Source organism: Gymnoscopelus braueri (genome assembly GCF_963280865.1).
Source record: "Gymnoscopelus braueri genome assembly, chromosome: 1".
Lineage (NCBI taxonomy): Eukaryota > Metazoa > Chordata > Actinopteri > Myctophiformes > Myctophidae > Gymnoscopelus > Gymnoscopelus braueri.
This window is the reverse complement of record NC_137603.1, coordinates 61286865-61299850: the sequence shown is the minus strand read 5'-3', so window position 1 is coordinate 61299850 and position 12986 is coordinate 61286865. Positions and strand designations below refer to the sequence as shown.

Here is a 12986-nt window from a genome sequence, read left to right as displayed (position 1 = left end):
GCCATCTTGCGACAGTCATTCATAACATTATGTCTATGGTGCATATACTTTGAAATAACCATAGCGTGCTCAATTTTCATCCGATTTTCAAATGGTTTGGTGTTTTGTAAACACCAAAGATGTAGCTATGATACTGCTTACTTATAATTATAACCATGTTGTTGTTTTTTTATAACATTAGACGAGATTGAAATCTCGAGATTTCAGTCTCATCTAGAGAGACTTAGGTTTTTTTTTTTTTGGTTGCATAGTGTTCTGTCACTATGAACATCAGATCTCACAAAAAAAAAAAAAAAAAAAGCTATTAAAATATGTGATCTAACCTAAGGCCTATCCGCGCACCTTTTAAGCTGTGGCGGACCAGGGGTGGAGTTATGAAATTTTTCTACTGTACCATTCATCCTAAGATATCATAACATCATAGAAAAGGTAATAAAACTTTAGTCCAAAATTCTCCTTTAAGCTCTTTTCTGTCAGACATACTCTAGTATGGGAAGAGTCTAACTGGGCTATTAACTCATTTTGTATTTTTTGAAAAAAAAAATTTTTCTCCTTTCCCGAACAATGGGCACCAGCGAAATGACTGTCCTTCAGTCAAAAGTGGTCACATATGTTGAGCCAGGGACCCCCAGAAACAAAGATTTGTTTAAAAAAAAAGATTTAATGACTGCCAGAATTATTTCTGATTTTTAGCTGTTGCCTGCCAGAGATTTTTCATTGAAAAAAAAAAAGTACTCAGGAGCCGAGATACATAATTTTTAAGTTTTAAGTTAACAAGGAAGTGGATAGGAGTCTAAATCTTCAAAAAATCATATCTCCTTGGTCTTTGGGTCAAATAAAAAAAAAATGTATTTCTTTTCTTCTTTTTTCTAAAAACGCATATATGCGTTATTGGCAGGCAAGTGATAGATTCTAAAGAACGCATATTTGCGTTATAGGCAGGCAAAGTGTTAGATTTGCACACATTTTCAAGATTTTTCAAAAATAGCAGATCTACAAGCTCGTAGCACGGCGCTCAGTGCCACGGGGGGCTGCGCGGAAAATGTACGCTTCCGTTAATCCTGTACTGCCCCCGGTACGGTACTTGGTCTTGGGGACCTCAAGGAGGTCGGCGTCACCAGACCTGAGGGAGCGGACATGATGTTTGAGGAGGTCGAAGAGGTAGGGGCGGAAGAGCCAGATTATTCAGTGCGTCAGTGCCTTATAGGTGGTGAGTAGTATTTCGAAGTGGATTCTTTGTTTGACCGGGAGCCAGTGAAGGTCATGGAGGACTGGTGTAATTATGGTCTCGGGAACGGGTAACGGTGAGCAGGCGGGCAGCTGAGTTCTGGACATATTGGAATTAATTGAGTTTATTGAGTTGCATCTTCTGTGTAACGATCTATTCCAAACACACAAGAAATGGAAAGGCCAGCTTGTTTATGATCTATCAATTAGATAACCCTGTTTGACTGTGTGTACCGAGTTCAGATACATAAAAGTTCAGTGTGTGAGTTATGCAGAGAGTGCTCACACTTGTGTAAGCCAAGGTTCAATATAGTCAGTGGTGTAAAGTAACTAAGTGCATTTCCTCAAGTACTGTACTGTACTAATTTTGAGGTACTTTTACTTTACTGGAGTATTTCCAATGTTTAATACTTTTACTTCTACTCCACTACATCTCAGAGGCAAATATTGTACTTTTACTCCACTACAATTATTTGAAAACCTTACTAGTTACTTTGAAGATATACATTATTATATTATAAAACATACATTAACCACTTTAACCGTTTTATAGGCTATTTGAAAATAGCCGATCTACAAGCTCACAACGTTGAGCTTGTAGATCTGCTATTTTCAAACATTTTAGTACTTTTACTTTTAGGTACTTTAAGTATATTTTGATGCCAACACTTTTGTACTTTTACTCAAGTAACATTTTGAACACGGGCCTTTTACTTGTAACAGAGTATTTCTACATTGCGGTATTGATACTTTTACTTAGGTAGAAAATGTGAGTACTTTTTCCACCACTGACTATAGTGGTGGCATTTTATAAACGTGTGAACTATAGAGGCAGTGATTTTATTTAATGTGTGTGATGGGAGATGAAGGATGAGAAATGATTTGTGGACATTAAGGAGAAATGAGAGTCACAGGTGCAAGCTGTATTTCGTCAGTGTCGGGGCAGGAACCTTCAGGAAATGGAAAAGTAGAACCCGTGTTCCATACAACAGTGGTTCTCAAAGTGGGGTCTGGGGCCCCCCCGGGGGTCCTTGGGGGGGTTCCAGGGGGTCCCTAGCAAAAGTAGTTAACAAAGCGTCACTATCATTTTAACCACTTTATCCATTTTAGACTGTACGCTGGCTATTAAAAAATAGTATAATAAAAAGATCTACAAGCTCACAGCGTGTCACTTTGTGCCACGCTGTGAGCTTGTATACATTTGCTATTTTTGGATTGGTTGAATAATTTAGATTTTTTGTTTTTTTTTACATAAATCTTCTCTTCTGGAGATCCCTGGCACAAAACCATTTCAGATGGGGGCCAAATACATATGAATTTGGGGGTCCTTGACATGAAAAAGTTTGAGACGGACTGAAGAAAGGTATTAATATCTGAAAAAATGTCACCATAAGTTGAAATATGGAGATACAAGGTTTCTGCCCGACAGCAACAAATGATATTAAAATCTAATTGAACGGCGTGGCTCCGTTGTGAATCTTGGACTTCATGTGACCAGCCAGTGGTTCCAAAACCTTTTAGCTCGAGACCCAAAAGAGAAGTATGATGTCTCTTCCCGGGACCCAAACTATAGTGAAAATAGCAGATCTACAAGCTCACAACGCGTTGCATTGTTTGTTTGTTTATTTATTTTAATTAATGGAATTTACTTGATTTATTTGATATTTTTTATTTGGGAATTCTGTAAAAAAATGCTAGACTCCTGTACAACCACACTATAAAAACACAGTCAAAATATATTTGTATTTTGTCATTTTAGCCTCATCAATCAGATTAATGACATTTAAACTGTAATTAATTATGATTAATCACCATTCGTAAATATGCCTTCAGGGTGATTATGCACTTCCGCTTCGCATCGGTGCATGATCACCCTGTCGGGATTTATTTTTCAATAATGACCAGCTACCCGTCAATTATCCGTTGCTTATTAAATAGCCTGCTGACTTACAGTATAGTAGTAGTGATAATGGAGGAGTGTGTGCGTGCGTGCGTGCGTGCGTGCGTGCGTGCGTGCGTGCGTGCGTGCGTGCGTGTGTGTGTGTGTGTGTTTTTGTATGTGCGCTCCACAACTAAAAGGTTGCTATCCAAGAGACTCATAAATCATCTTCACAGGAACATATAGACGGAATAGACTGATGGGGTAGAGGGGGGAGAGAGAGAGAGAGAGGGAGGTAGAGAGACATTGAGTGTGTGTTGGTCTACTCACCCGTTCTTTCATTCCTTTGACTTTAATGATCTTGGCCGCGAGGATCAGACCAGACGACAGCTCAGCACATTTATGGACCTGACCGAAACGCCCTCTGTGCGCACACGCAAACGCACACACACACACACACACACACACACACACACACACACACACACACACACACACACACACACACACACACACACACACACACACACACACACACACACACAGATAAACTCTCTTCTTGTCTGATATAGAATTGGTCATCTTATGTGTGTGTATATGGGGGGGGGGGCATTGGATCGATGTAAATTGAGCCCTCTCAACACCTCCCAAAAATAACCCAGACTCCTGTGCTGTGTCCAGCTGCTATCTCACTCTCTCTCTCATTAGTTCTCTTTCTCGCTCTCCCGCTCTCTCTGTCATTAGTTCTCCCCCTCTCTCTCTCTCTCTCTCTCCCTCTCATTCTCTTTTTGTCCCTCCCTATTTCTCTCTATCCCTCTCTATCCCCTTCCCTCTCTCTCTATCCCTCTCTATCCCCTTCCCTCTCTCTCTCTCTCTCTCTCATGTTATCATGGTTATCCATGGTGTTCCAGTGTTTATCTGTGGATGCCAGGCTTGACGTGCCACTGGGGAGCACAGCCCAGAGAGTCTGGAGTGTCATTATCACATGGTTGAGTAGATGCCAAGCTGACAATGTACTGGAGCCATAGTTAGGATAGAAATAGATGGCGGGTGACCCCCACGATGGGACTATGTTCTGGAAATGTACTGGGATCATAACATACATTTATAATCGTATGTTATAATATATTTATTGTAATAGAAATACATTAAAGGGATAGTTCACCCCCAAAATTACTTTTTTTCTATCGATTACTCACCACATGGAGACTTGAATTCATGGAGATTTTCTTGTTTTAGTCGCATCCTAAGCCAATAATTTGATGACCAGCGGCGGCTCCGGTACCGGAGACATTAGCATCTTTCTGCCGGTCACCAAATTATTATTAGCTTAGGAATGACGAAAAAAAAGAAAAACACTTTTGGGTGAACTATCCCTTTTAAAAAAAGGTATCCGCACACTCGTAGCTCTGGTGCAGGTGTGTGTGTGTGTGTGTGTGTGTGTGTGTGTGTGTGTGTGTGTGTGTGTGTGTGTGTGTGTGTGTGTGTGTGTGTGTGTGTGTGTGTGTGTGTGTGTGTGTGTGTGTGTGTGTGTGTGTGTGTGTGTGTGTGCATGCGTGAACAAGACCCCTGGTGACTTTTCCTGAAAGTCAGCCTTGCCTTGTCATGATGATGCATAGGGACGCTGTAGTATGATCAAGTAGGGCCGTTAATGTACGAAAAAACACAAAAAGTTAGAATAATGGAGTTTCTGCCCGACAACAACGATAGACGTTGTTGCGTGATGGCTACGAGCTGTGCGGCCTCCTCCTCCTCCTCCTTACCAAAAACCAGTGGTGTAAAGTAACTAAGTACGTTTACTCAAGTACTGTACTTAACTCATTCACTGCCACTGACGTAAAAAACTATTTTTTTTCCAATTACCAAATCTGCCACTGACGTAAAAAAACATAATTTTGCAAAAGAATTTAAAAAAAAAAGATCTCACCGTCCTTCATCTCTCGAAGTGACACATTTCATTGTAGCACACCTGGATACGGAAATGACGTCAATCGAAGATTTTCGTTTCCGCCTGCTTCCTGTTTAGGTCCCCCTCTAAAACGGTCTTTTCTCGGCTTACTCCGCCGTGGAATGCTGTTTAGAAACGCTGTTTTGAAACTGCTACTACTGCAAAATGGAATGTCGCCGATTGAAAATGTCTTCTCTGGGCCACTCACACAACTACCCTGTGTGTCTACAAACAGTTGAACACGCGATCATAAGGGATTTAGCGAGGTCTGTGGCGAGGTGAAAAAGTACGTGAGTTTTCCGTTCACATAGCGAAACAATGGTGTTTTTACGCTGGGCTGGAGGAGAAGGACTCCGCCCCGATCGGAATGTTTGTTGTCTGAGCGGCGTGCACGGGTCGCCTGTGTGTTTACAAACGATTGGACTTGCGATCATAATGAAGTTATAAAAAACACTAAATCGCTGGCAGTGGGCAAACACAGCCAGAAATAAGTCTGACAGGGAATGAGTTAAGTACAATTTTGAGGTATTTTTTACTTTACTGGAGTATTTCCAATTTTCTGTACTTTTACTTCTACCCCACTACATGTCAAAGGCAAATAATGTACTTTTACTACACTACAATTATTTGAAAACTTTAGTTACTAGTTACTTTGTAGATTTTGATTATTATTACATAACATACAATACCCACTTCAGCCCTACTGTATGTACATTTTGGCTATTTTCAAATATTTTTAGCATTTTATACATTTGAAAACTTTCTGCATAATGAGTATAATGAGTACTTCCTACTTTTGGTACTTAAGTACATTTTGATACCAATACTTTTGTACATTTACATTTTGATACCAATACTTTTGTACATTTACATTTTGATACCAATACCTTTGTACATTTACTTGTAACAGAGTATTTCTACATTGCAGTATTGCTACTTTTACTTAAGTAAAAAAATGGAGTACTTTTTCCACCACTGACAAATGTGGGACATGAACATTGGACTCACCCTCCCAGCACCTCGTTGGGTTTGACGCTGTAGTAGGAACCCATGGGGACCTGCTTGGCGCTCACAATGCGGTGCTCAAACGGCGCCGGAGCCGCCCGACAGTCATCTGGACACAGTGGACACAATGGAACATGGGTTGATAGTACCGTAGGTCAACTGGCGGCCCGGGGGCCACATGTAGCCCTCACCTTCACTTAATGCGGCCTGCAGGTTAATATCGGGATACTGATATATTATTGATTTCAGCTGCTCCAATTCCAAACACGCAAACATGACCCACTTTAATTACTTCTACTATTACTTACTTACTAGTATTACAATTCTATTGTCTTTTTTATGTCCAATGTATTTGTATAAAGGTAGGGTAAGTGATTTACTTTGGTTAAAATAAGTGTTAAATAGCTCTATATTCTGATAGTACTCATTGTTATAGAGTGTTTGTTCAGTAACAGTGTTAAATAGCTCTATATTGTGATAGTACTCATTGCTATAGAGTGTTTGTTCAGTAAAAGGAGTCTCCATGTCTCTCCAGCTCTTTATTAAACAGAAAATGCATTTTCAGTGCTCTCTTTCCTGATTGGCGTAAATTTTCACCTACCTGTGACCTGTGAAAATGTACGTATATTCTGTTTACTAAAGAGCTGGAGTGTGACTGAACAAACGCTCTGTAGCAATGATTACTATCAGAATATAGTACGTTAAAGTTTTTAACCAAAAAAATACAAAAAGATATCACTAACCCTACCTTTAAGTTCATAACATACGTATAACTAATTCTAGTAAACGGTTATGTATTCTGATAGTAATAATCGCTGTAAAGTGTTTGTTCAGTAACAGAAGTCTCCCTGTCTCTCTATCTCTTTAATAAACAAAAAATACATTTTCAGGTAGGTGACAACATTTCAGCCAATCAGTCAGCAGAGTATCAGCTTCAATTGTATAGTGTTCCAGTTCAAGTATGTCATTATGCTCATTTCTTTGTGTCATCACTTCCAATTTCAATTATGTATCCTTAATAATGTGTGAGTTTCATACTTTCAAAAATATCATTTTTTTAAATCTAAATGCCCAAAATAGGGAGGCCAGGTTTTAAGTGGTTAAAAGAGCATAACCAACATGGAGATAATGATGGCCATACGACATTTCTGTTCATTTAATCTGTTTTTGTACATATGAATGGAAATTATTCTAGCAATTAAGCGAAAATAACTGCAATTATTGTAGCTCAAATAATTACGATTACGTAACACCGGTAACTGTGACGGGCCTTGGCCCGGACAGTTGGCATAACCGTCTGGGCACCTAGGCTGGTAATCCGGGTTCGACTCCCGATCCCGATGACCTTTGCTGCGTGACACCCCCCCTTCTCTATCCTACTGTCCTGTCAATAAAGTACTGTACTGTCCCAAAAAATAATCTGACAGGCCTTCAGGTCAAAATCCAAAGTCCTCCATATGAATGCATCGACCCTTACCTACGACAGGAAGCAGAGCTTCGGAGGCTGGATCCACGCTCTGTCTCCTCGCTGTGGACACGAGCACTGGCGTTACTGGTGTTACCGCCTTCAATGGCTCCTCCACTCCCAGTAAAGATGGCTGCTGCCTAGAGTCCTCTGGCACAACCGCGTTTGGAGCAACGTCCTGCTTTTCCACCAAAACACGCTCCTTATTCTCTGTCACCGGGTCCTCGGAGGCGGCAGGCCTACTGTCGTTCTGATGATCAGGATCCCTTTTCGTTGTCTCTGTAGGTACAGTCTGCTGGGTAGAGATGTCCTCAACGCCAATGAAAATGGCGTCTTCGTCCTGCGCAGGCGGAGAGACGGTCTCCAGCGTGCCCGTGGGTTCCTCTGTGACGATGGCGGCTGCCGCAGGTAACTGATCCGGTTCAGGGGCCTCTCTCTCCTCCGCGACGTTGTCCCGTCGCACCACGGCTGCTTCTGGGGTTCTAGGAAACAGTATAGTCATCGTCAAGATGAGGTTCCGGCGAGTTCTAGCGCAGTCATGCAGTACGTTAACCCATTAAGACCGGGAAAGCATCTGTCATTTTAGATTTTAGACCACCTTAACCATTATTTTATACTTTGGCTATTCAAAAAAATAGCAGATCTACAAGCTCATAGCGCGGCACTCTCTACGAGCTTGTAGATTTGCTATTTTTGAAAAATCTTGAACATTTGGGCAAATCTTTGAACATTTTTAACTCAATTAAATCTTTCCTTCTGGGGGAGGGGGGGGGTCCCTGGAACAACATATAATTATAAAACATATAATTTTGGGGGTCCTTGACAAGAAAAGGTTTGAACACCACTGATATAGCAACAATAGTTTTTCAGAAAAATGAAGACATTTGTTGAGACATTTGACAGTTACAAATGTTCGCTTAAAAAAATATATATTCAAAGATTTGCAAAAAAAAATCTAGATCTTTTAAAAATAGCTCATAGCGCGGCACTCGGTGCCTATGAGCTTGTATATCTGCTATTATCAATCTAAAATGACAGATGTGTTCCCGGATTGAATGGGTTAAAAGGTTATATAACCCCCTACCGCATCATTCAAAATGCAGACTGAATAATGGCGGGGAGAGATTACCCAGCAGCATCCGTATTCTGGGAAAACCTTTCTAAAGGAAAACAACTCTAAACTGAAATATTTACTGTAGAGCAAAAACAGAAAAGTTACTAGTATAGAGCCTTGAGGGACTCCGCTAGACACTGTATGGGGTTTATGTGGTTACAATGGGGGACAGTGCACACAATACATTAATATTCCTCAGTCTTAGTCTTAAATTCTTCATTGATAAAAGGCTTCACTGAACAGAGAGGTAAAGTGCTGACACGAGCAACACGTGCCACAACAAGTACAGTGACATTCAGCTAGCATCTTTTGATACTACAGTACATGCAGGTACATTCCTGGGATAACTATTGATTTTTGTGGAAACATAATGAACTTTACAGGGGTGCATGAACGAGGGAGTGTTTTTGTGTACATGAGTGAGACAGACAGACAGACAGACAGAGAAAGCTCTGCACACGGTGGAGAGCTGTTGCTATAAACTGTTGACCTGCTGGTTGAGTTCTTCCCATTCTTGTCAGGTTTCTGAAACAGACGGAGTCTGGCCGGTCGCAGTGGTTGTTTGGACATAAGCTTTCCCTCCGGTTTCCTGATAGAGCAGCAGCAGCAGTCGTTAATGGCGTATTAGAAAAGCAACAACAACTCACAACTCAGACTCAATATTGTGCTTACCGGGTGCATACTGTACAGTAGCTCAGATCAGAAAAGCTGATATAAACAGAACAATACCAGCATTCACTTAGGCAGTGGTGTAAAGTAACTAAGTACATTTACTCAGGCACTGTACTTAAGTACAATTTTGAGGTATTTTTACTTTACTGGAGTATTTCCAATTTTCAGTACTTTTACTTCTACTCCACTACATCTCAGAGGCAAATATTGTACTTTTACTCCACTACAATTATTTGAAAACTTTAGTTACTAGTTACTTTGCAGATATAAATTATTACATTATAAAACATACATTAACCACTTTAGCCCTATTTTATACCTAAGCTATTTGAAAATATCCGATCTACAAGCTCACAACGCGATGCGTTGTGAGCTTGTAGATCTGCTATTTTCAAACATTTTAGTACTTTTACTTTTGGTACTTTAAGTACATTTTGATGCCAATACTTTTGTACTTTTAATCAAGTACATTTTGAATTCAGGACTTTAACTTATAACAGAGTACTTCTATATATTGCAGTATTGGTACTTTTACTTTGGTAAAGAATTTGAGTACTTTTCCCACCACTGCACTTAGGCAAATGTCTTTTAGGAACTTTTGATTTTGAGTTTAGCTAAATAAAGAAATACCTAAAGGACATGTCTGTGAGTGCTGGTATTTTTCTGTAATAGCAAAGCACCCATCAGTGGTACAACATTTAACAAAGTATCATCATGCCAGGCAAGCACAGCCAGAAGGAGCGAGTGCATTCTCCGGCAGCGGCAACAGCCGCGTCACTTCCGCGGAACTGCCGGTGGAGGAGCGGCAGCTCCCGGCAGTGACTGCCGGCGGTGGAGCGGCAGCTCCCGGCGGAGCAGCGGAACTGCCGCGGAAACTGCCGGTGGAGGAGCGGCAGTCAACTTATTTTTCCGCCGATAAAGTATAGTTTTGGACCATGACGGAGGCGCGCCGAATCAGCAGACCTTGAGGCCAAGGAGTCGCGCCCGAGCACCTCCAGGCGCGAGTGCCCGCGACGACCGGCCGATGGTCTGCTAATCGACTAAGCGCCGTCCGAGTTATGTACCGATAGGCACAGAATCGTAAATAATATTGGTGGGGACTGCGTTACACAAACGCAGCACACTCCCAAAGCTGCCGCCGCCGGTCTGGACACCGGCAGCTCCGCGGAGCTGCCGAGGCAGCAGCCGCTGCTGGAAAATGCACTCGCTGTCCCTCAGCACAGCAGTTAGAACAGCACGTTCTTATTTCAAACATCTTCAGAGGTTTCGTCTCATTTGAATGAAATGAGGTCTTGTTTTGCAATGTTTTATTATTATCATAATAATTTCTGTGTTGCCTCTGCTGTTGTATCCTACTGGCGCACCTGCCAGTGAGGAGCCCCCACTGGGAGGATGTAGAGCCTCCCTCCTACTCCTCCCGCCCAACATTCTCAGCTGAAAGCACTTGTGTTCGTATATATTATGCTCGGCCAAACTGGATGCACTGCAGTGGATTCAAACTCCTACACTCTGCGGTGGTGGACAGGTATTTAAAGGGATAGTTCACCACTTTTTTTCTATCGATTACTTTTTTTTGTTTTTGTCGCATTCCTAAGCCAAGCATTTGATGACCGGCAGCGGTTCCGGTAGGAGACACAAAGAGTCTCCTTTGTGTCTCCTACCGGAACCGCTGCCTACCGGTCCGCTTTTGGGTGAACTATCCCTTTAACCCGTGCACCACCTGTGCGCCCTTGCGATGACAATGATAGTTTGACGCTTGTAAAAGTAAGATGACAAGCAGTCACTGAATGGTTTAGAAAGCCATGTCCTCATAGTAGTATTTATCTTGATATCATATCAGTGCTGACTGAGAGCACACTGGCGTATATATATTTGAGATGTTGTCACATTATGCGAGGGTGAAGGAATTAAACAGGCCGAGCTGATGACAACTGATTGTCAGCAGCAGCATCTGTCGCTATCCAGCTAATCTCTCTGTCAGACTGCTGGTCTCTACCTACACGGTGCCAGTGGGAGATTAATAGAAGAAATCAAAGACAAATAGCAGATCTACAAGCCTGTACATCGGCTATTTTTGGGGGTCCGCCGCGGCCAAATATGTATCAATTTGGGGGTCCTTGACATAAATTGCTATTTTTTTGTTATAATATTTTTTGGAAAGTATAATAACATTATTCAATATGTCTGTAATTTCTTTGAATATTTAACTTATTTGTCATATCTGACCTGTGCAATTTTGGATTACGAAGCCTAACAATAAAAGATATACCCACACACTGCCACATACTGATTAAGAAGCCTAAAAGGCAAACTGAAATAAAATGTGTTATTCGTATGTTCCAATGTTCAATGCCGAAAACCCAATTAAATCGTTAATCGCAGTTAATTGTATGACAATTAATTGTCAACTTAAATGTTAATGTAATCGTGACAGCCCTAAGCATCACTGTACACCTAATTTATGCTGTGACGCATGACAGTGTGGCGTGTCTAAAATAGCAGACCTACAAGCTCACAACACATCATATCCATGACGCGTTGTAAGCTTGTCGGTAGGCTATTTTAGGGTGCACAAAGTATTACTCAGGCTTACCTTTCCAGCACAGGGACTGTGGTCTGAGATGCACCTTTCTGAACGTCAGATGCAGGCCGAGGCTCCGGCGCAAAGACCTGGACCTTGCTGGGCTCTCGGCTCTTCAGGGTGACCTCTTTGGGCTTGCGAGAGCCCTTGACGGAGCCATCCCTGGTCAGCGGGAGGGCTGTGGGGGCCATGGAAGAGCTCTCTGCTGGGGACGGGAGAGATTCTGAGGTAGCTGGTTCAGAAGGAGGAGGTGGAGGAGTCGGCAGAGACGTTGGTGCAGATGCCGGTGGTGCTGGAGCTGTTGGCGGAGATGTTGGTGGCGGAGATGTTGGTGGTGGAGATGTTGGCCGAGATGTTGGTGGTGCTGGAGATGTTGGCCGGGATGTTGGTGGAGATGTTGCTTGTGGTGCAGGTGTTGGTGGTGATGGGGGTATTGGTGCAGCATGTGGTGGTAGAGGTGACGTTTCTTGATCTGGTGGTTTCTCATCCTGAAGTGTCTGTTTGGTGTCTGTAGAGGAACCATGCATGGAGGAGAAGTGTGTGACTACTCTGTTTTGACTGCTTGTCTACGCAGCTACTAAACATACATAACAGCGCCAAAGGGGCATACACATTTTCATTTTGAAATTATAATAACTTCACACATTCAAACCATAACGTTTTATAATCATATATTTATTTGAATTGCCTTAATCTTAATTGGTTATTGATGTGCAAATTCAACTTCTTCATGGTTCTTAGGGTGCTTTTTCTCCTGAAAACTGAATAAAGGGGGTTACCTAATTATATTAGGTAATAACAGGTTTAAGATACTGTTTTTGTTTAATTTAAAATAGTGAATACAGGAAGCACTTATGAGGGAGGCCTCTCCTGTGCGATCAGCTGATTAAGAAAATAGCTCCATTTCAAATGAGCATTTGTCAAAAAGTTGAAAACTATCTTTTTAAAGCGCCCTGCTCAGCCAAAAAAGCACACTTAAAAAAGCCTTTCAAAACCAGACCACTTTTAGTTCATGTCTTATAGGTTTTAATGTAAAAAGGCGGTGCCTATTATAAAAAATGTTTACGGCGGATAGAGCGAACATTCGTGTCTCTT

General features: G+C 41.7%; 1 protein-coding gene across 4 annotated transcripts in view; it reads right to left on the bottom strand.

Moving 5' to 3' along the window:
* mylk3 (myosin light chain kinase 3) overlaps nucleotides 1–12986 on the bottom strand; it is a 45894-nt gene that overhangs the window by 9595 nt on the left and 23313 nt on the right. For 3 of the 4 annotated variants that reach the window (XM_080428543.1, XM_080428541.1, XM_080428544.1), the window contains exons 3-7: nucleotides 11904–12399; nucleotides 9129–9227; nucleotides 7537–8006; nucleotides 6063–6168; nucleotides 3437–3530 (exon numbers count right to left, since the gene is read on the bottom strand). In XM_080428543.1, the coding sequence (XP_080284669.1) occupies nucleotides 3437–3530; nucleotides 6063–6168; nucleotides 7537–8006; nucleotides 9129–9227; nucleotides 11904–12399 (1265 nt within the window). The remainder of the gene's footprint in view (nucleotides 1–3436; nucleotides 3531–6062; nucleotides 6169–7536; nucleotides 8007–9128; nucleotides 9228–11903; nucleotides 12400–12986) is intronic. The other variant, XM_080428542.1, reaches the window with a different exon arrangement.